Source organism: Aythya ferina (genome assembly GCF_964211825.1).
Source record: "Aythya ferina genome assembly, chromosome: 2".
In the NCBI taxonomy this organism is placed as follows: domain Eukaryota; kingdom Metazoa; phylum Chordata; class Aves; order Anseriformes; family Anatidae; genus Aythya; species Aythya ferina.
The window spans coordinates 141,943,200-141,967,715 of record NC_140297.1 but is presented as its reverse complement, the minus strand read 5'-3'; the positions used below and the strand labels follow the sequence as shown (position 1 = coordinate 141,967,715).

The 24,516-nt window shown below is 37.4% G+C and overlaps 1 protein-coding gene across 2 annotated transcripts in view; it reads left to right on the top strand.

The window, feature by feature from the left end:
* ANGPT1 (angiopoietin 1) overlaps positions 1–24,516 on the top strand; it is a 188,221-nt gene that overhangs the window by 63,684 nt on the left and 100,021 nt on the right. For both annotated transcript variants that reach the window (XM_084509721.1, XM_084509722.1), the window contains exons 2-3: positions 20,371–20,526; positions 24,292–24,413. In XM_084509721.1, coding sequence (XP_084365847.1) covers positions 20,371–20,526; positions 24,292–24,413 — 278 coding nt within the window. The remainder of the gene's footprint in view (positions 1–20,370; positions 20,527–24,291; positions 24,414–24,516) is intronic.

Sequence of the window (24,516 nt, the reverse complement as noted above, 5' to 3'; positions counted from 1 at the left end):
TAAGATTTTTCAAGTATAAGTCTTCAAGGAGATGGTTTTAAGTAAGCTGAGGGTCTCTATAACAGGTAGATGACATCTATTCCTACAGTCAAAAAAAAATCTATTAACTACAAAAGGGGATATCACCAACCACTAACAGGGGGAAAAAAAAAAAAAAAAAAAGGAAAAACAAAAACAAAACCAAACAAACAACAACAACAAAAAACACCTGCTTGATTAAATTGTTAGAGTTTTGCTATTGTTTTTAATGAGATCATGACCTTTTATGAAGTTAACTGAGAAGGAAAAAGAAGATGTCTACGATTTAGCTTCATGACTCAGAAAATTATTAATGGTAAGGAGATCCCATCACGAACAGCTCACAGTGAGCCTACATCAATAATGGATGAAGGATTTTTTTTTTTTACTAGATTTCAGGGAGGTTTAATGAAATAATTTGTTGCCTTTGGTTCAGTTCATATGACCTGATTCTGTACTGGGATCTCCACAGGAGGAACCGTATAGTAACAGATGCTGACAGTTTCAGCCATGCACACACACACTTGCAGCAGTACACACATACCTGCATTCCATAATTTTTTATAAACTCCATAGTTTATACGCGCTTACAAAGGTTGGAAGTGAGAAGTCCCACCTCTTTTTTCAAAGAACAGCCATCATAAATTATATATTAATATATTTGTACACACAAGTTAACTGGATATGGCAAGTGTTAGGTTTGCAGGTAGTCTGCTGTTGTCTTCCTGGCTTAATATACAACCCTTCCTTGGCATGGTTAAGTGAGTGGTCATTGAACAGACACAAAATGACACCATGAAAAGGGGAGAAAGGACTTTCTACCATCACTCATTTACATATTGCTGTTGGTATTATTTGGAAAGAGTGTAAGTAAGAAAGGACCAAATATAAGGTTGACTTTAAATTGGGATTTTCTTCTAAAAATATTCCAAGTCACTCTGTGGATTTAACTTCTTACAGAACATTATGTTTCCCTAACTGAAAATCACATTTGATTTGTCTGGATTGAAATATTTGGATTATTTATTTTTTCTTGGAAAAAATATATGAATTGAAATTTAATTTAATGAGCTAACTAACTTGTCCTTTAATGGTATCAAAGGTGCACTAAATTTGAAAAGTTAACACAGCATTAAACAAAATTAGGGAAACAGATTAAATAATTGATTTAATCTGATTTTGTAAGTTAATATAAATATGCTGAAGTATATTTGTTGTGATTTTTTTTTTTTCAGCAATTCTGATGTTCTTATACTTTTAATTGTGATACATTGCTTTTATCAGAAACACTGACCTGCACTTTGACTTTCATTGTATCTCCCTCACACAATTTTCTGTGCAGAACCAATGATGTTTTATTTTTAAATCATCCAAGTAAGAGACAGTAAATAAGTATCATTCTATGTTTATATCTTATTTTATATAATATTATTCTGGAATGATATTCTGGAAGGATTACATCAATTAAAGGTCACCTTTAAATCAAATCCATCATCTGTTAATCAAATAATAAAAATTAATTAAAATTATTAATTCTAACCTTTTATGTTAAATGTTTTATTTATATTTATATTTTATATCGTATTATATTATATTAATTTTATATTAAATTATTTTAAATATTAATCTGATATTTAAAAAGAACTAAGCAATCATTTTGCTGATGTACCAAAGGGCAGTTATACTCAGTATCCTTGAAATTACAGATTGAATAAAACTGTTTGATCATCTAGACAATTCTTGATCATCCTTGACAATTCAGGGTGATATCCTATAGTATGCAACTGCAATTTTTAACTCCACTAAAGCTAATTATATACCATATTTATTTATTTTCATTCATCTCATTCATTTTTCAATAAAAGCTTTACACTTCACAGAAGAGTAGAATAAGCTTTAAGTATAAAAGAAGTAAAATGAAATACCAATCTGATTAACATTTCAGTATTCAGAAAGCCAGTTTATATTAAAAATCCTTCTTACTACTCTGGCTCTATGAAGCATGTGTTAAAAAATGGGGATTATGAAGACCCATGGCAGTGAAAGATTTGAGCATTCTTTGTGATGCTTCTACAGTACAGTCTGCACCAAGCCTTCCACCTTTCTTGAGCGTAGAGATGAAGCAAGTCCATACAAACACTGAGCTGTTTTAAACATTTGTCTCTGGTCACTTCATTCTTTTAAATGCCACTGTCTGACTGAAGCATCTCAGTAATGAAAGGGCAAACAGGGATGGTCTTATGTTTGAATCATATAGAATATCCTGAGTTGGAAGGGACTCACAAAGATCAATAGCTAGCATTTTGACAGTTTATGAGGACATTTGTTTACAAAGCAGCATAGGCAGGAGTAAGAAACAAATGGTAGGGACCTTTTTCTATCAGCACTTCCATGACTTGTAATTGCAGCTTTGCAATTTTGATAGTTCAGACAGCTTACCTTCAGAAAGCTAGCACTTCCCTTATATTTACAAAAGGAAATTACAGCTGCCACCTGAAGGAAAGCTACTAGGACAGCCCATGTTTCAGTTTCTTATTTCACAGGTGTATCAGAAACTTTTTGTCAGACAATCTAACAGCCTCCAAGGAAGGTTAACATAAACCAGAAAGTCACAAGTTCAAATGTCACTTGATCTTTAGCTGCTCCTTATATTTCAACGTGTTTTATAGCTGCCACTATTAAACAGGGACTCACACTCTTAATTTTAGCAGCAGATGAGTTATCAGTGTTAGCTTCCTTTTCACCTGATAAATTCATTGACTCAGCTGTTCAACACAATCTTTTCTGGCAGGATGGGAACAGAAGCTACTTCTTAAATATTACAGAATCAGCTGTCAGATAGGCTAGTACGTTGTCACCATCAGGAAAGTGGGGAATAGACTGAACTTTTGTATTGAGCTGTCTCAAGAATAATCAGCTCCAACCACCAGTGATCCAGAACCCACATCCCTTTCACCTTACAAAAATAGAAACAAGATTATGAATATATTGCATTCAAGTAGAGCTGAGTGCATCCCTCATCTGCATTGAGTTTCTGGAAGCTGGGACAAGGGAAAAAGCTTGACTATTTTTCTTTTACTGTCTTGTGATGTCCAAAAGGAAAACTAAAGGGAAAATAGCTAGAGGAATTTCTACTTGCAAAAACCTGCTTTTACTGATGAAAGCAAGATGGCTCCTCTGCTGTCAGTGCAAAGCTGTGCAACCATGGCAGATTAAAAGGTAACCTCACAGTAACCTTTATTAACACAGATGTTGGTAAGAGCACAAATGCAAGGAGGAAGAATCAAATTTTCTAAACACTCTGTCATTTTGGAGAAGGAACCTTCAACTAGAGTATAGTTTTGTAGTTATCTTGTTTTCTTTGGCAAGTAGAAGTCCTACATGGAAGAAGCTGTTCAGTTCAGTGAAGCTACTGAAGTTTTCTAGATGAGCCTCTAGTTCCAACAGGTTTGTGGATTATGAGAAAGAGGATGCTTTCTTGCCATGACCTGCTGTCATGGTGGTCTGCTTTGCATGGTTCCTTCTTTGGGGCACTGTGAGAGCAGAGCTACTGCCGCTGCCCAGCAGGGAAAGAACCCTTGCTGGAACTGCAGAGAGACAAAAAGATAAGCTTCAAACAAACTCCAAACACCCCGACCTTTCAGGAAGTTCAGCTCTCAACTGGAACTCCACAGCTTTTGCTCATTTTACATAATCTTTCCTGTATTCTGCCTTTTAAAGAATAGCATTTTTGATAGGCCTTGCAGCCCATTGGCAAAGAAAGGAGAAAAGTCTTGTTTTCCTGCTTCTTTGTCACCACATTGACAAAATGAACTGTCCCACTGCTATCACACAAAAAAAAACATTAAACACTCTACACCTTGTGCAGAAATTTATGTCTTTCCTTCCCTTTCCCTGCTGGGAATTTGTGGTAGCATGGTAATTTATTTCAAGTAGAACAGAAGCACTTATGTTTTAGCTTTCTTTTCATGTCTAGAAGCTAGTACTTTAGTCCAAATGTAGTAATGGTTAATAATCCCTATGTGCACATTTACACGAATGTTAACAGCATTCTTTTCACAAGAAAATAATCATGGATAGCATGTTAATAGATTTATGGTGAAATGACAAATCCTGTTGTTTAGTTTCAGAGCAGATTAGAATTGCAGAGAGCTAATTACTGTTAAAATAATAGCATTCTTATTGGCTTTGGAAAGATATTTTGACCTGTTATAGAGCTGAAAGTCAAAAAGAAAAGTGAAGTCTCAGGGGTGAAATCCTTGCCAAATTGAGGGTAACTGCAAAACATCCATTGACGTTAATATGTCAGGATTTCAGACTTTATCTTACCTTCCTGTCTCATCCCAGTAGAGGATCATATGTGTTTTTTTTTTTTTTTTGTTTGTTTGTTTGTTTGTTTGTTTGTTTTTGTTTTGATTTGTTTTTTCCAGAGATAAATCCACATGTCCTAACCCACATTACTTGACCTCATGGAAATAAAACCACAGCGCTACCTGAACTGAAAGAATTATATCCAGATGATACAGAGATGCAAGGGGGAATCAGGGATTTCCTGGCCTCTAACCCCACAGGTCTCCTGTACAGATCTGTTGGCTCCAGTACTCTGGGCCCCTACACAATCAGGCCCTGAGGCATGGCATAGAGTTAGATTGATGCTGTTTCAATCAGCACCAATACCAGGGATTAAAGAAAATATGTTTTGCAAAAGAGAACCTCTATCCTGTAACATAGCCTGATTTTTATGTGGCTTGTACCTCAGTTTTCTGTGGCCTGGGCACAAGGACTTGCAGTTTGGGGGGTAGTCTGATGCTCTTTGCAGTAACTGGTACAGTTTTCTTGGGTCCTCTGGGAGCAACAGATATGAGTATGATTAGAGCGACAATCACAGCATTCTTTTAGGGCTTGACATGGTTTTTCTTCTGTTTTCAGTACTGAAGAAATTGACATGCTATAATGTTCTGACTACAGGGCATGAATGTTATTGCCAGCTAATGGGCAGAATGTGTAGCTATTAGTGTGATTGTGACCTACAGCTCAGTAAAACAGCTGCCAAACTTTCCTCAGGATTCATGAGCACTTTGTTCTCTACTATTACAGTACAAAGTGTGATAGATATGAGCATTATTGTTGTCAATTCTTCTTTAGATCGAATAGCTGTAGTCATGAGAAATGTTATCCTAATTCCTGTATGTTCTGCACATGTGGTTAAGCTAATGACCTAAATGTTTGCATTTATATACTGCAACTACAAAATCAGTGCAACAGATATTTTTCCTTACCCATGAGAGAGAAGAACAGTACCACATGGTTGTCATTATGAAAATGAGATTGAACTAAAATCCTGAATCCAAATACTTGAAAGTTTAGGAATATCTGTATTTGATTTTGAGCTCTGGTCATCTCTGATTCTGAAAAGTTACAGCATTTTTCAAGGGCTTGAGATATTTTCCTTTTATTTAATAGTCCCGTTATTGTGATATGTTGGTTTACTCAATGTATTTTTGATTATATTGTAAATTGTTCCGAGTTATTACAAAACCATCCTTCTGAATGAGGTTTTACTTGGCAAGAAAACATTAGTCTTATTGTTACACAAGGTCTACTTGGGATTTATTATAAAATTGAAAGCATTGTAGAAATAGATTGAGAAAACAAAACTAATGATAAATGCTAAGAATTCATACAAGATCTAAGTGAAGGATGGACTTAAAATAACTGGTGTGTCTCATCTTTGACTCACTGGTCTGTTTTCAGTACATTAATCATGTCAAAAGGACTGTCACTTTGCATTTGTGAACTGTGAAGCTCCATCAGGGCAAGGGCCTGTACATGTTCCTGGATTACAAATAGGAAATGACTGTGATCATTATCACTTCAGGCACACGGACATTATGTTGAAATTTACTAGCAAAAGTAGCAACTTAATCAGTGAAAGCACAAGTCTGACAGCCAACCTTGCCGCCTTGCTGGGAATGCAGGAGCAGTGACAGGTGCCAGTATGCCTGGGAGCTTAGTCCTGATCACTGGGACAATATTCATATTTGATACATATCTCTAAAGCATACATCACAGGCATCCAAACAGTTTCTTACTAGGAGAAAATAGCCAGGATATCATTTTAAAAAACATTAAACTCCTCTTTTAATATAGCTTTCTTTGAACCTGTATTGAGCATGCACGAATCCTAAGCCATTTGGGTCTAATTGTTTATAATTTGTTTATATTTGGAATAACATTTGAGAATAACGTCTGATGGCTTCTGTCTTTCCTTGTAAAACCAGATATATTGCTGCATATAAATTGTCCTTCCCTTTGTCTAGCTACCCATTTTTAATACATGCCCCTCTTCCTCTGTAGTCTACTACCTCTGTTGTTCTGCACGTGTGCTTATGTACATACATAATTAATTGTTTATCTATGAATTAATTTGCCTGTCTTTGTCAACTAACAGCAATGGGAAGTGTTCATCAGCCAGAGAAACTACAGACAATCAATTAGCAGATAGGAAACCAAAAGCTGAAAGTTTCCCCACTTCAGTTCATGATTTCATGACTTACAGAGGAAGACTTTTCAATAACATTGACTTCCAGGAAGACCTGTGATTATGATAAATTGATAAATTGAAGTAGAAGGGCATAGTATTGCTAAGTCCTGGGGTGGGGGTGGGGGGAAATTAAAAAAAAAAAAAAAGGGGGGTGGGGGGGGGGGCCTGGGAATGTTGCTCTTGAAGCCAGGCATTAAGAGGAAATATTTCTCCATCACTCCCTTTCAGTGACTTAAGTGCAGGAACAGGAATGTCTCCAAAACATTTAAATTTGTATATTTTCCTTAAATTCAAGTATGTATATTTTCCTTAAATTCAAGTATGTTTTTAATGCTACAGAATTACAATAAGATACGAGATTGTCAACCTAGTTTTCTTGTAGCTACTACTGAGTTTGTGGTTGGTGCTAAGTACTGAACAAACTGATTCTACTCCTTATCATTGCATATATGAACATTCCGTTCGCAGCTAATGGGAATCTTTTTTCCTGCTATTTGAACTCTCTAGAGAAACCTGAAGTTTTGCATTTCCCACTCAGGCACTGTAGCATTCATGAATTAAATGCAGGGCAAGGAATTGATCCCCATAATCATATCCTGAATCTTATTCCAACAACTGCTGGGGAAGGAGATTGTATTAACACTCTCACTTAAGGGAAACCTGTGACTGTTCCCTTTCAAAATCCCAAGAGGAATTTAATGAAGAGACAGACTAGAAATAGTTACATATGCTTTGGCTGCTCACTTATTTCCTATAAGAAAGGTCTTATCTTTCTATACAATTATTAAAACCATACAAGAACTCCTTTCTTGAACTATGCCAATTCAGATAAACCAAGGCAATTTTATCTTATTAAGTTTCATAGTCTTTTCTGCAAGCTAATTTGACTACCTGACATTTCATTATATGTTTTTGTGAAGTTCAGATCTTTCCACTGATGTTTCTAAAACAGGCATTTTATAATCTATTTAGTGGAATGCACTCTTCTTTATTTTATACATGCATACATTTATGTGTATATATGTAAATATATGCACGGATAAACTAAATATGTGACAGTTTTGATCTAAGATTTTTATGCATGTTTCTGATTCTAATAATTGGAAGGGAGTATTTGGCAATAAGTTTATTTAGTTATGTTAACTCACTGTTTGCCACATATTCAAGCAATCGGTTCCATCAGCACAGGAAGGAATCCAGTTTTCTGGGGCTGAGAAGATTTTGGCAGGGCCACCTCTCCACTAAGCCTAGTTATACATTCATTATAACACTGAGAATTATAGGTATGTCTGGAGGCACTTAGAGATTACTGGGTATATATAGAATTTCATGAAAGGAAAGAAAAGGTGTTAGAGTTTGTACTAGTGGTTAACTTTTTTTATAGTGCCGTGGGAAACTGAAGTTCTTGTTTATTGCTATAAATATTTCTAGAGATTTCATTTATTTGTGCCTTAAAATTACAAAGTGATTCCAGCAGAGATGTATCAATATCATTTTTAATGTCTGTAGTAAAACTAAGGTAAACATTGTCATGTATCCAGAACATCTATCATTAAAACACTTGTGTCCAGATTATAGTAATAAAAGTTAAATACCATAAATATAGCCAAACTTTATAGGACACAAATGAATATTGCTGTCTACCTATGTTTATAACCCATAATTTAAGGCAGTTATTATGTATACACTCATGTAAATCTGTGCACATAAATACTGCATGTGAGAATACATAAACCCTTGCCTAGATATTAATTGCTGATAGGCTAATGTAGTTCAGCAGAATTAAGGTTTCTACCTATCTTGTTTATGGGGGAAAAGATTTTACAGCAAGTATAGGCTTAGCTCTATATTATGTACCATTAGACAAAAATATCAGTCTTCAATATGGAATCACAGTATTGAAGTCAAATGCTGAACACAAAACTTAAAGCAATATAAACTAACACTTGCCAACATTAGGCAAGGGAAAGAAACAGAAAAGAACAGGGCTCTTGATTAAAAGGTTCTCATTCTGTGTAGTGTGGATAGGACTCAAAAAAAAAAAACAAAAACAAAAAAAAACAAAAAACAAACACTAATAAATGCTGAGAAGGGGAATCTCATCTGCTTACAAACAACATGGGTGCTCAGCTGCTCTTAGCTCATCAAAGGTGTCACTGAGAGTCGCAAATTGATGGCAGCACACTGCACTCAAGCAGACCACAGCAAACCATGAACCACACTGTGACTGTAGATGTGTTCTGCTTCCAGTTTTCCCTGTGTTTTGACCTAAAGTTAGCTGCACAAAAATAATCATGGCTACAAGGAACAGTGGGCCTGCTCTTCCTGCCTTTTTGGACAAGGCAAAACCTTACCAGAGTAAGCTTTACCTTTCCAGTAATACTGAAACTTTTGGAAACTCTGTCATTAGCAAATGATCTGAGATTGCTTTCATTCTTCCTCACCACTAGATAATTTTTGGTAGAATTATACACAGAGACGTGAGTACATAGTACACAGATCACGAGTTTTTCCAAGAGCTTTAAGGCTGGTGGGACACAGGGAGTGCATATTTTATGGACCTTTCTATCTTAGTAGTTTCCTGGAACAGTAGGCAAGGTGTCTGATGGTCCTTGCATTCTTGTAGCCCCATATGAACAGAAATTACAGTACTTTCAAGGTGGTTTTAGTGAATCTAAACTTCCCATTCATTTTTTCAAAATCAATAAAGATACAAAATTATGTCTGTAGATTTTTGGCATCATCATGTTACAATGTCTAGGGGTTTCAGCTGACCTTGAGACCATATATCACACACTGATGAAAGACAGAAGAAGGGTAATCTCCAAGGAAGCTACAGCTACGCAGGAAAGATAGACAAATGGAATAAAATGGATTTGTGATTTCTTCATCAGAGAGGATGTATGAGCTGCAGGCCTTCTCATGAATAAAGAGGTTCCCATTCTATGACAGTTATATCAGCCACTACAGAAGTAAAAAACTTGTGCAGACTAGAACGTTATGCAGTTGAGTCTTAATCTCACAACCATTCTTGGAAAAGTGTTTCATACACAGAATACCAACAATATGCTCAGATGTCATAGTGATGAGTGTAAGAAACCAAGCAGAATTAAAAATAAATTAGTAATACAATATTAAAACATTATACTACCTCCTATAATACAAATAAAAACTTATATATAGACTCCAAATGATACTACAGCTTCGCAAGTTCACTGAAAGTTTAGCTATAAGCTGGCAGTGCATTATAGCAACCAGAACCATTTATGCAGTTGGAGACTACATTTTTTAAGAACCTTATATCATGTAGTAAGGAGATACTTTGGTGAAGCTAATTTTGACTGTAAGCCGTATGTCCTTCTACAGGAATGAGACAGAAATTGTCTAAACATTCTGCTACACAAAATTTGTTACAAAATTAGTCATTCTGAAAATTACTCCTAACCAAACGTATCTTCGCCAAAGAAAATTAATTAGTTTCACAGTTTGATAGAAAAATATTTTTTAAGAATTTCTCCCAGAGGTTCATTTATTTGTTTAGGGCAAGAAGGCAGACATTACTTTTTCTACAACTATACCTTCCCCTCTAGTGTGTATTGGGCATAGGTCATGTTTGCAGCCAACTGTATAATCATAAATGAATTTAGTTTATAGAATTAAGTGGCTTGTAAAGTTAGATCAGGAAAGAAAAATATGGTTGACCCTGTATAAGATTTGTAAAGGTTAACATTAAACTGGATAATTCTTTGAACCAGAAATATTATTAATCAGTAGGAAAAAAAAAAAAAATACTGTTCTAATTTGCTTGCTATAAGTAGCTCCCTTTTAATTTCACATTTAATAATATTTGATATGATTCGCAGTTATGCTGCTTATTGGCCTTATTAAGTTTTAAGATTAAAAAACTGAGAAATCTAATATTCATATATAAGTTACTGAAATTGAAAAAGTGTTTGCTTTTGTAATAACTTAAATTAATTACATTTGAAATGACTAATAAGTTCAATTTATATTGATTTTAGGTTTTTTATTTGAAAGAAGGAAAGCTTTTAGAATTTTATTTTATTTTATTTTTAATAAAACTGAAAAAAATTGGAAAGATTTCTTGAAGATACCTTAGTACAAAGCTCAGATAGAATTACCAGGCCAGTAAAATCAATACTTGGCCTAAATCAATACACTGTCTTCTATATGCCAGATACTTCATGAGGAAGTGAAACTCAACCTTCTTGCTTCCATAAATTATCCATATATTAAATATTATACTACCAAGTAAGTCTAACCAGTGCAGTCTTCTGGTGCCCTGAAACAAAGAACTTTGTGTTCCCTGTATGTCTTGACTGCTATACCAAGAACTATTTCTATTCATATTAAGTACAGTGCTTAATAAAAATACTTTTGCTTCCAGTTTCCCAGGATTCCAGTGGGATACTATACAATGTAAAGCATTTTTCCACCATCATTACCTATTACTACCTATTACATTTTATGTACTTTCCTGTGTAACAGAACATGGTACTGAGATGCCAAGCCACCACTGGAGCATTCAAGTATCCACATTCAAATATCCACATTCAAGTATGGTTCACACAATATTTTCTCAGATGGGTCTGCAGACTGCATCCCTATTGAGGTGCAGAAAACATGCATTCAGAAAACATCCTCAGTGACTTCTCTGATTTTGTTGATTTGGTCTGCACAGAACAGTCCCTCTAATTTAGATAATTTTATTTTAGTATATTTTTTAATTTGTTGTTTTTAATAAATAATTTTAATCCTCTTTTTTATTGACTTCCTTCTAAAAGTTTTAAGAGATGAGTTTTCCAAACTTCTTCCCATTCCAATTAAGATTTTATTATAGTGTTTGCTTCCATATATTAAGTCTGTAAGCATAGGTCTGAAGTATAATAATAATAATAATAATTAGAAGAATGAAAAATAAGGAAGAACCATAAAATACTACTTAGTCTGCCTATTCTTTACCTAAAGCATTATTTTTAAAGTAAAACTCCAGTGATGGAGTTCCCACGGTTTTCCAGAAAAATTCCAATTAGTATTTTATTACCTACTGTGGTGGTTTTACTCGGGTGGGCGGCCAACCTCCCCCACAACCACTCTCTCACTCCCTCTCCTCAAAGAGGAACAGGGAGAAAATAGAATGAAAAGGGCTCAAGGTTTGAGATAAGGACAGGGAGATCACGCAGTAATTATTGTGATGGGCAAAACAGACTCAGCATAAGAAGATAGTAAGATTTATTGTCTATTACTAACAAGCTAGAGAAGCAAGAAACAGAGGATAGAAACCTTCCCCTCCTCCCCTCCCCAACATCCACCCTCTTCCACCTCTTCCCCCCGAGTGGTGCAGGGAACGGGGGAACAGGGGTTATGGTCAGTCTATAGCACTTCTTCTCCACTGCTCCTTCTCAGTCACTCTCAACCCCTGTGCTGTGGGGTCCCTCCCACGAGATGCAGTACTTGATGAACTGATCTGGCATGGGCTTTCCACAGGCAGCAGCTCTTCAGGAACTGCTCCAGATATGGGTCCATACCATGGGGTCCATCCCTCAAGAGCAAACTGCTCCAACCTGGATCCCACACAGGCAGCAGCTCCTGCCAGGTCACCTGCTCCTGTGTGGTCTCCTCTCCACGGGCTACAGGTCCAGCCCAGAATCTGCTCTGGCAGGGGTCTTCCACAGGCCACAGTCTCCGCCAGTGCAGGTCCACCTGCTCCACCGTGGTGTCCTCCACGGGCTGCAGCGTGGAACCCTGCTCCACCATGGTACTCCATGGGCTGCAGGGGGACATCCTGCTTCACCATGGTCCTCACCACAGGCCGCAGGGGATTTCTGCCCCAGCACCTGGAGCACCTTTCCCCCTCCTTCTTCACTGACCTTGACGTCTGCAGGGCTGTTCCTCACTCCTCTCACTCTCCCAGCTGCTATGTGGTGCAACATTTTTTTCCCTGACTTAAATATGCTCTCACAGAGGTGCAAAACAACATCACTTATTGGCTCAGCTCTGGTCAGCAGTGGGGCCCTTACTGCCCCCCCCCCCCCCCCCCCCCCCCCCCTTAGTGCAGCCCATGGGGCAGCTTCTAGATTCTTCTCACAGAAGTCACCCCTATGGCCCCCTGCTTCCAAAACCTTGCCACATAAACCCACTACACCTATACTCTTAGAAAAGTTTTCTCCTAACTGCAAAAGATACACTTAACTTACTGCAGCTTCATGGATATGGAAAACAGATGATTCTCTTTCTCTTTGCATCCTTATGTCCTTGTAGTCATTTACTTTCCTATTAGTTTTTTTATTAAGCTAAACATTCCTAATTCTTTCATTCTTCTGGAGTTATAGATGTTTTTCATCTTCCTAAGACTATCCCAAGATAATATATCTCTCTCTTGAAATCCAACATTCAGATCCAGAGAAAAAATTCCTGCCGACAATTCACTGATGCTGGATGCAGGAGAGAGGTTACTTCATGTGTTTTGAAATAATTTTTTACTTTTGTTATGCCTGATTTCTTCTGACAAAAATGTCCAGTCCTGGTCTCCTTTTGTTTCTTCTGAAAGGAAAACATTATGTATGTATACATTTATGTAGCTGAAGGATTATTCTACAGTCATAATAAACTTTTATTTAACTAAAGGTTGCAAGTGAAGGTTGCTGTGAAACCAAGTTCAACCACTATGAGGACAAGTATCAGGATAGAGGAAGTCACCTGGATTACAGGACATATCACTCAGCTGAATGGAACTGTTTGGCCTCTATGTGCCAAGAATGCAGCTGTGGTTTCACTGGTCACATACTAAAAGAAACAAGTAGTGGTTATTTGTAGTGGTGTGCTGCCATACATATGAAGATATATTCACAGTTTATCTATATAAATCTTAAGCAGGCTATAAATTAAACATGCATTATCATACACTAATTTTTCCTGATGGCAGTTTTATTGTAAATCTCTATTAATTATGCTTTATAGCCAGATAGTAAACATGAAATGCCAATGGTTCAGCCTTCACAAAGGCAAAGTATCTTTGAAGTGTTTAGAAGACTAGGATTGGGAAAAATAATGGTATGAACATTTCCCTTCAGAAACACATATTTTCATTTTAGCATGAAGAGGTTTGGAGTATATATATACTCTGCAAGTCATTGTTTCTCTGCTAGAATAGAATTCAGAAAAATAAATCATTGTGATCTAGGGTTAAAATAAAAAAAATATCTAAGTAATAAATCAAAATTATGAGTCACAATGTTACAGAAAGTAAGAAATTAAGAAACGCAAGTACAAAATATTGAATAAATATGCAAATAAACTACTGTCATTAAGGAATGTTTTAAAAATGAAAACTTTTTTTTTTTTTTTTCTGCCTTAAGGCTAGAAGTTTGAGTATATTGTATTTAAAAAAAAATGATTAAACATACTTTCTACAGCCAATTCTCCTCTTAAATATTTGTTCAGCTAATTTTGAGTTGCTGGGTTACCCCTTGGGCTTCTTTTAGAATTGAAAGCCATGTATATTATATTAAAGTATAATTGATAAGCTATGATTTCTTTGTGAAAGCTTCATATACCAGATACTACAACAGTCTCTTCTGTGAGTCCAGTTTGCATATCAGCCATCTGAAGTTTTCACTTTGGCTTACCAATGGTTCATTTGCTCTGGGGGCCCTCTCCAGAATTAAATGGGGGACCTGGTCATCCAGGGTGTGGAGAAGGCTGAAGTAGTCCATGACTTTTTTGCCTCAGTCTTCACCAGCAAGCACTTTAGCCACATAGCCTGGGCTCCAGAAGGCAAAAGCAGGGACTAGGAGAATGAAGAAACTCCCACTGTAGGAGAAGGTTAAGTCTGAGACCAGCTAAGGAACCCAAAGGTGCACAGGTCCATGGGACCTGATGAGATACATCTGTGGGTTCTGAGGGAACTTGTGGATGAAGTTCCAAAACCCCTGTCCAATATATGTGAGAAGTGGTGGCAGTCTAGTGAAGTTTCCACTGACTGGAAGAGGGGAAACATCACACCCATATTTAAAAAGGAAAAACAGGAAGACCCGGGGAACTACAGGCTAGTCAGTCTCACCTCTGTGCCTGGAGGGATCATGGAGCAGATGCTCCTGGAAACTATGCTAAGGTACATGGAAAATGAATGACTGGTGAAAGCCAACATAGCTTCACTAAGGGCAAATCATGCCTGACAAATCTGGTGGCCCTCTACAAAAGGTTACGACTTTGGTGGCTAGGTACAGAGCAACTGATGTTATCTACCTGTACTTGTGCAAAGCATTTAACACTATCCAGCATGACATCCTTGTCTCCAACTGGAGAGACATGGATTTGATGCATAGACCATTTAGTGGTTAAGGAATGGGCTGGATGGCTGCATTTCAAAGAGTTGTGGTTAACAGCTCAATGTCCAAATGGAGATCAGTAATGAGTAGTGTTCCTCAGGGGTTGGTATTGGGATGGGTGCTGTTTAACACCTTGTCAGCAACGTGAAGAATGGGATCAAGTGCACCCTCAGCAAGATTGTGGATGACAACAAGCTGAACAGCACGGCTGACATGCTGGAAGGAAGGAATGCCATCCAGCCGGAGCTTGACATGTTTGAGAGATGGGCCAATGAGAATAACATGTGGTTCAACAAAGCCGAGTGCAAAGTCCTGTACGGGGGCCAGGGCAATCCCAAATATGAATACAGGCTGGGCGATTTGTTGATTGAAAGCAGCCGTGATGAGAAGGACCTGGGGGTGTTGGTTCAGAAGAAACAACATGACTTGGCAATATGCGCTTGCAGCCCAGAAAGCCAACTCTATCCTGGGCTGCTTCAAAGGCAGCGTGGCCAGCTGGCTGAGGGAGGTAGTTCTTCCTCTTTACCTTGCTCTCATGAGACTCCACTTAGAGCACTGATTTCAGTTCTGGGGCCCTCAGCAGAAGAAGGAAGTGGACCTGTTGGAGTGAGTCCAGAGGTGAACCACGAGGATGATCAGAGGGCTGGAGCACCTCTCCTACAAAGACAGGCAGAGGGAATTGGGGTTATTCATCCTGGAGAAGAGAAGGCTCTGAGAAGTCTTTACAGCAGCCTTCCATTGCCTAAAGGGAAAGGTGGGGAAGGGACTCCAGAAAAGGTGGAGACTACAGAAAAGGTGAGGAGGGACTCTTTGTCAGGGAGTGTAGTGAAAGGACAAGGGGGGATAGATTTAAACTAAAAGAGGGTAGATATAGTTTAGATATAAGGAAGAAATTCTTTGTTCTGAGGGTGGTGAGGCACTGGCACAGGTTGCCCAGTAACGAGCTGTATATGCCCCATCCCTGGAAGTGCTCAAGGCCAGGTTGGGTGGGGCTTTGAGCAACTTGGCCTAGTGGGAGGTGTGTTGGCCCATGGAAGGGGTGTTGGAACTAGAAGATCTTTAAGGTCCTTTCCAACCCAAACCATTTCATGATTAATATGCTCCAACTTTTGCCTAACCCTGAAGAGGTGAGGCAGTGGGACCAAATGGTCATTGTAGGTCCCTTCCAACTGAATTATCCTATGGTAAATAGGTGTCCTGTGGTCAAGCCACAACAATAGGATTATTTTTCTCAGCGATAAACTTCTTCCTACCCCTTTAGCTGCTGCAAAATTCAAAGAAATTCTATGGTATTCCATATATTTGATTTTTTTTCCAGCTTATTCCCACTAAGGCTGTTTGTGTATTTATAAAATACAATTATCGATATTACTGCAAATGCTGGTTTTAAACCTGACTCCCTGAGGCACTTTGTTGGTATGAGGTATGATCCCCCCTCAGACAGACAAACTGAGAAAGAAGAAATGAGCTTTCATTGTTTGCTAGTACAGTATTACTGTACATCTTCTGGTATGGAAAGCAAGACAACAAAACATCTTATAAAAAGTCACTGGTCTCTTGTCTTTCTACTGTTACAAATGCTGTGCTATATATGATTAATAGTCAGAGAGGGAAAGCAGTCTATTGTTACTTTAACTTGCATTCTCGTGCAAATGCATTGTATGAAAGCCTAATGTCATCTGGATATCATAGCAGACCTTATGATACAATTACATGGGACCAACAGTATTTGATCAAAGTAAAAGAAAAACCTCTTGTTTTATTTATAAGCCATCTGCCACAAACCATTATCATTTACTTAGGCACTAACTTGCAGTTTCCATTTTAATAGTTCTGTTAGTGTTTGGGTGGTTTCTATGAAGATTATTCAATAAACATTGTCCAGAAAAAGCTAGATACTTTTAATGCATAATCCTCTGGAATGTTTATTAAACAATAACACTGAACCTTCTGACAGTTTTATTTCTGAGAATGTTATAACGTTATTATGCATCCCACCAGTAATTCTTCATTACTGAAAACTCCTGTACAATGTTATGAGTCTTACTGAAAGCAGATGCAGCCGAATTAATAACAGGGACATCAATGCACAATAGAAAGCCATACAGTGGGAAGGGTGAGATGGGGGGTAAAGAATGCAGAAAAAGCATTCTGTTTCACTTTTGCAAAAAGTAACTGAAATAAGTATGAGTAGTATAAGGATTAGAAAATCCAAATGTACAAAGATTAATCTGAAAAGATATATTTACTATTTAATGCAGAATATCTGGACAAACTGATTTAACTTAATTATTAGGATGAATAGATTTTCAAGAAGACTTAAGACCCTAAGCAATTTTAGATTTACTCCTGTGAATGGCTTTCTGTGTGTGACTTACTTTCTGTGAAGCCAGCATTCAAGGATCTTTTAATCACCTGTTAAATGGATGATATCCTTGTTAACTAATCACAAAGAAAGCTCAGTCTAAGGTTCAGTAAACTCAATACAAAGCCTCTGAAGGAGGCAAGGCTCAGATAAAACTGTGTGCTTTGCTATAATGAACCTAGTAAATGCTGGTTTCCTGCAATAAAAATAATAGGTGGAATCTTTGCATCTTTGGGAATTTTGCCATTGATTTTAGCAAGGCCAGTATTGCAATGAATAAAACTACCAAGCAAACTAAAAGAATTGGTCAAAGAAAGGAAAGGGAATTAATGTAACAGAACCTCTACATTATTTTAGTCTTCCTTCCACTCTCCCCTGACTGACTGAACAGCTCCTGGTACTCCTAAGATGTGCTCACAGAAACTATTGTGGCAGTTTACTGAACACCAAATATTTACAAAAGCATTTAATGAGTAATTCTGTAACAGGAAAATCAGTTTTGTTGTTATAATGAGACAGTTTCAGATTAAACCACAGGGTGTTTTAGGGGTGAGTAACCAAGGGCAATTGCCCAAGACTGGAAACCATGGGGAATGTGCTAGACTACAATATGCCTCAATCTCTGCCTGTGTAGAGATTTTTGCCTGTGCTAGGCAAAACTTGCTGCAGCTCCACATAGATGCAGTGATATACTTCAAATGTAAATCTTTCTGCATTTTTGGCAAAGTAACAAGCAAAGTATTTAGTTAGAATTATAAATATGTTTTGTCTTTTTACATTTAAATCCATTTACGCATTTCTTTTTACTGATGTGTGAAATTTTCTGATTTCTGATGTTTAATAACTATAGCCACTATATTTTTGCACGGGTTTTCCCAGACATCCATATCACACATGCATCACACGGCCCACATACAGTAAGTGAGGCAGTTTCAGAAAGCTACAGACTAACAAATTATGCACTGCACAGCCACAACACTTATGTGCTATGCTCCTATGTGAAAAAAAAAAAAAAAAAAAAAAAAAAAAAAAAAGACAAGGAAAGGTAAGGAAATTTATGATGTGTTGGTATTTCATCATGGGCGGAACTTGAAGGCCATATGTTTTATCAGGAGCTGAATGCTGTGAGAGAAATCTGAACTTCTTGTTCAGGTGTTCCAGTATCTGAATCAGAGTGTGGAGAAGAGCAACCATCCAGTTTTCTGGGGTTCTTCCACGGGGATTATTTGCAACCAAGCAATAATGTAGAAATAAAGTTACTGGTTATAAAAACACCAAGAAACAAAGAAAATACACTATCTGAGAAAATACAATATCTGATGTAAAAGAGAGATATAGGCAGAATATTTCTGAAGATAAAAGATATATGATAGATTTGTAATATCTCCCTTGAACTAGCTGAATTTCTGTAACATCTCAGTAATAAATTACAACAAAGCAGTGAACTTACACTGGCAGTGGAAAAATGGAGACATCCACTGCAGACTTTGTTTTTCAGAACCTAGAGTTTTCTTTGGCTGTTAACTCTCATTTAAATACTTATCAGGATATTCAACAAGAACTTGTCCCCACCAATTAAAACACTCTGCAGGTTTCTAGCCCAGAGTGGTCACCTGAGAATTCAAGCAAACATTTTTGTGGTCTGATACTGTAGGACTTCTACTTTGTTTTTCACCATCATGTGTGTTAAGCACTTCATTAAGTGCTTCTCCAAAAATGGGCCTAAAAAGAAAAAAAGAAAAAACAATACACACAAAGAAACAAACAAAACCAAAAAATAATTTAGTCATTCAGAAAATATCTTACAGTATAGCAGTGCTCTTTTTCTGTAAAAATGTTTTTAAAACTAATAAGAGGTACACAGTAATGATCAAATTTGTAAGAAATCTCTCGTAATCTCAGCTGATGTGGCTCATCAGAACATCTACAGTAGTTACCCTATCTAGTAGTTATCTATAAGCACAGGAATGCTTATAGATAAGATGAAAGTAGCCCTTCCTATTAATCACACACTGTATATCTGACTCCTGCTTTCTTCAGTCTTTAAATCAACTCCATCTGGTTCTTACTATTTAGCCATGCAGCTTACCTTTCATAACAAAACATGCTTACTGCTGCAGAAGCAAGTCCAATGTGATTAAAATTATTAGGTAAAAAGCGGTTGCTTAAGTCTGGAATCAGCTAACAATAAAAACACATGATCAGCCACAAAATGAAACATAGGACCAAATCTTCATTGGGTGTAAATTGGATGAACTTTGCTGATTTCAGTGGAATGTATTGCAGCCAATGTCCCAAGCCACTTTTCTCTGTGTTAATACTTTTTGAGCACATCAAGCAAGATTTCGTTGTTCATAACAACGCTTATATGTGTAAGAAACAATCTCATCATAACGTAGACTAGTCATGGATTTATAATCTTTTATGGCAGAGCCAGGGCCTAACTATCTAGAAGGAAATTACTCTGCCTATGTTAACTAAAGCAAACATAAGCAAAAATTGTCCCTTCCTTGGGGGTGCTTAGTTTTTTTAGAGATTCCTAATTCAGATTCTTTTCAACTGAATGTAAAAGTAAGCCAAACAGTATTTAGACAATACAAGCAAAGGAACAAAGTAGCTTTCTATGTCTTTTGCTCAACAACTTCCTTCTCTTATTCCCATGACACTGTCTTTATTTCTTTACAATTTTGAGGACATAGCTACACTAAGCTGCTTTCCCTGTGGAACAGTATGTGAGAATCTAACCCAGTAACAAATCATGTTGCTGAATGACTGTGAGGAAAGGTAGGTAAGATCTCTTCTAGTAAGGAAATACAGAAATACTTGTTACGATTTTGACATACATGGAGGCAGGCAGGATCTGGTACAGCTCAAGCCAGCAGGCTGTGATACTTGGGAAAACATGAGGACTCAGAGACTGGAAGGGGCTACCCAAATAGTCAGGTCCATGTCCTGGTCACAGGGTCAGCAGAACTCCCCCTGAAAAGGTTGAAATTTTTGCCTTTGGCAAGAATGCCAGCTATGCATCTTTATGTCACCAGAAGGCCTGAACAGGTAAAATTACCACAGCTACAACCCTTTCTCTTTTACAGCTTGAGAACTACATTGTGGAAAACATGAAATCGGAGATGGTGCAGCTGCAGCAGAATGCTGTGCAGAACCACACTGCCACTATGCTCGAGATAGGGACCAGCCTCCTCAGCCAGACAGCAGAGCAGACAAGAAAACTCACGGATGTTGAAACCCAGGTATGTTCCCGAAGAAGTTTCCTAAAAGCTGTTAATTGCAGAGAACTTTCACCATCCTTCTTCTTTTCTAATAAATCACCAAACAAAACTTTTCAACACAGGGCTCCAAGAAACATACACACTCTCTGTTTATTGGTACAAACAGCAGTGATGACTGACAGTTTTTATGTGTCTGTCTTTGATTTCATTTGGTTGGCATATTTAGCTTTGTGTGTGTAAGGCAGGCTGGACAGGCCAGGAAACTAAATCATTTGACTTAAATAACTATTTCAGTTACCAACTGTGAATGATACAAGTGTCAAGTTAAATAATGAGCTTCAGGCTAAAATAGAGCCTTTCTTCTTCATTATTATTTGCCTCTATTATTATTATGAAGTTTCTTTACTTTCTACAAGATGTTTCCAGCTGAAATGTAATGTAAATTAGTAGCTTTTACACTGTGGAGAGGGACAAGTTCTTTATAAAGCACTCTATACTTATTATTACTCTGAAATTGTATAATATTGCATGAATTTAAAGAGCTATCTTCATATGATTCCTAGCACCAAAATCACTTATTTGGTTCAAATGACAAGCATATCACTGCTATATTGCAGAGTACAATTTCATATTGGGCTTATTGCAATGATATGTACAGCTTTTTGACTACTACTATCAGTTTAAAATGCATACTTTTTTTCCCAGTTTTTGCCGAGTTCCTCTTGATCTTCCTAAAATGTGGTGTGATTAATGCATTGCATATATTTGGTTTGTTTCAGTAGCATGTGTACTTCTTGAGAGATAATAATGTTTTTACTCACGTTTACAATATCATTACCATGTTATTATGTAACTGCATTACAGCACACTGAAAAACTTCAGCAATTATGAAAGACAGATGCTTTAATTATCTCTAGCTAGGAATGATAGGTACAAGCTGTTGCTACACTGCCTTATGCAAGTTCCTTTTTTTTCCTTCATCTTGGTTAGTAGACCAACTAAAGTAACATGTTAAGCTTTAATTACCACAAATTTGAAAAGACGGCCTATTAACTTATGAGAATGTTAGGGAAAGTATTTAAACAGAGTATCTAAATCAATACAATAAATGCATCTAAATTCAACAGGAAAAGAAGAAAAAAAAAAAAAAAGTGAGGTGAGTGAGGTGTAGGAACTTTTGTTTATATTCCCAAAGACCTACATTGTTATACATGTTGAGTACTCATTTGCTGTTCCCTCATCCAAGTAGGTAACTTGCGTTGTCAATGTCTCACTTTCCCATTGAGGAATAACTTCATGGTAGAGGCACTGCTAGCAACTTCCGCCTTCTTATGTGTGTATCTATACTCTATATATAATATATACTTGTAACTGAAGAATTTAAAGGATGCTTAAGTTACCAGTGGATATCCACCTTGGGCAGTCCTGGCTCTGACTTCCAACTCCATGACAGCATCTCCTACCTTGACTCTCTCATCAGCATGAGAAAGTCCTAGTAGTCCCTGGCTCTACTAGCAATCAGAAAAGAGTGGTAAAGGTGGCTCCAGAAGGTGAATTGCTCCTTTTGGCAATGATGGAAGTAGACAGTTGCATGGCTGTGGTGGGTTATGATGTTGACTGGTTGCCAAGGGACCACTAAGCCACTCCTCTCCCTCAGCAGGACAGGGGAAGAAAGTAAGAGTGGACTGCTCTAGCACAGGTTCCCCACAGTCATCAGTTCCTGCCAGACCTCCTGCCCCAACATGGGCTCCTCTCTATGGGCTGCAGTTCTCACTGGGAGTCTGCTGCTGCGTTGGCTGTCCATTGGCTGCAGCTTCCTGCAGCTTTCACCTGTTGTGGCATGGGCTCCTTCAGAGGCTACAGCATGGATAACTGCTCCAGCATAGTCCTACATGGGCTGCAGAGGAACAACCTGTGTTATCATTATACTCTCCATGGACTGCAAGAGAATCTCTGCTCCAGTGCCTGTAGCACCTACTCCCCTTCCTTCTTTACTGAACTTGGTGTCTTCAGGGTTAGTTCTTTCACTCCACTTTCCCAGCTACTCTTGTACAACATTTTTAACCTTTCATAAATATGTTATTAGAGAGTCATAACCAGCATCACTCATTGGCTCAGTTCTGGCTAGTGGTGGGCCCCTTTTGGAATAACATGGAACTAGCTATTTTCAACATGGAGCAGCTAGCTCCTGGACTCTTCACAGAAGCCAACCCTGCAGCCCCTGTGCTGTTACATAAACACAGTATGTTGGCAGAGATGTGAAGGTCTGCAGGATATAAGATTGAGAAAGACAGGCCATGATTTCTTGCCTGTAATATGTAGTACTTGCAGCACTTGTAGTACTTGTAATACTTGTACTATTACTGCCTGTAATATGCAATACTCATACCAGAAAAAGGAGACTGATGGACTCGAGATACAGAGCCTACTGCTCCTTAAATCTCACTGACCCCTCCCAAATCCTTATCTATCCAAAATCCCACTGTTTCCCCTTAGACTTTCTTTTACACATGAAACTGCACTGAAATCTTGTAGGCTGCTCCAGAGATGTGTACTCTTAGGAAATCTATAGGTGCCTTCCTGTCACCTTTAACCCTTGCCAACCTTTGTAGTAAACCATCAATTCCTGCTAGGTCCCTCTGAAACTGTGGTGATGCCTCCTGGCACTTCCAAATATATCCATCTCAAACAAAAGAGCTGCATACTGATCAATTCCAATTTTTTCAATCACTGTATTTTATAAAAAGGACAATTCTAGTTGCTCTGTGAGCATCAAGAGTTTCAGACAAAATTAAGACACTATGTAGATTGAGAACCCTTTTTTTTTTTTTTTTCTCTTCATGTTCTGTAATGTAAATTCCTATTAGGCATGCATGAGAAAATCTTACTATATACTATATAATCCTATGATGAGACTGATACTTGGCCTTTCCAGAAAGGTCTGATAGGTTCCATTAAAGAGGAATCATGTAATCACTTCTGGAACTGAACATCAGCTGCTGTTAGTACACATACCTATGTAAACTATTTATACATACTTGTCCAGACTTTATATAATGAAAGATGATATACCAACAAAATCAACCATCATTAATTAATGATTTTTTATTTTTTATTTTTTTTTTCACTTCTCAACTACTTAGATAGCATCTATTCCTTTTCATTTGGTTGAAAATCTTCTTTTGGATTGAGGTACCTACTAAAACATGCGCTATTAATACAGACCAACCCTAAGGTGAAAGACAATTGCATAAAGCAATGTTTAAGATCACAGCCTTCATTTTCTTAAAAATGTGTGTAAGAGGGCAAGTAGTGATAACATAAGCAGACACCAGACTTCTGCCAACACTACACAAGAGAGATCTCAGGGGAAAGTTAAAGTAGGAACTCCATCTATAAAACAGCAGATTCAACACTTTGGCTTGAATCCAAGTGCTCTCACAGTCTTCTGGTTTAAGCATACTTTATAGGAATGCATGTTTGAAGCATGCCTCTTGTTCTTCCCAGTGAAATGAAGCTTATTTGGCAGTCACCTTTCCTTCTTCTGCTAGCCTAGTATTTTTCTGTAGCAAACAGGGTGCCAGACTATCAGCTGTTGCATATCAGTGTAGCTTGATTGAGTTAATTTGCACCAGTTGAGCTGCTGATGTTAAAAAAGGATTTAGAAATCAAGGTCATTTCTGACAAATCATCAAATCAGAGTGAAATGACTACATTAATGTTTATGTTGCTATAGAAACACAACCAAGACAATATAAACATTAATGTTTCTAATTTATCCCTAAGGTGCTAAATCAAACATCCAGACTTGAAATTCAGCTACTAGAAAATTCACTGTCAACATACAAGCTAGAAAAACAGCTGCTACAACAGACGCATGAAATTCTGAAAATTCATGAGAAGAACAGGTAAGAATGAGTAGCTGATCTCTTAAATTCTTTCTCTTTTCATCATAAAGTGGTCTGTGCATACTTTGTTTCAAGCAACCAATGGAATAGAAGAAGCAAATGT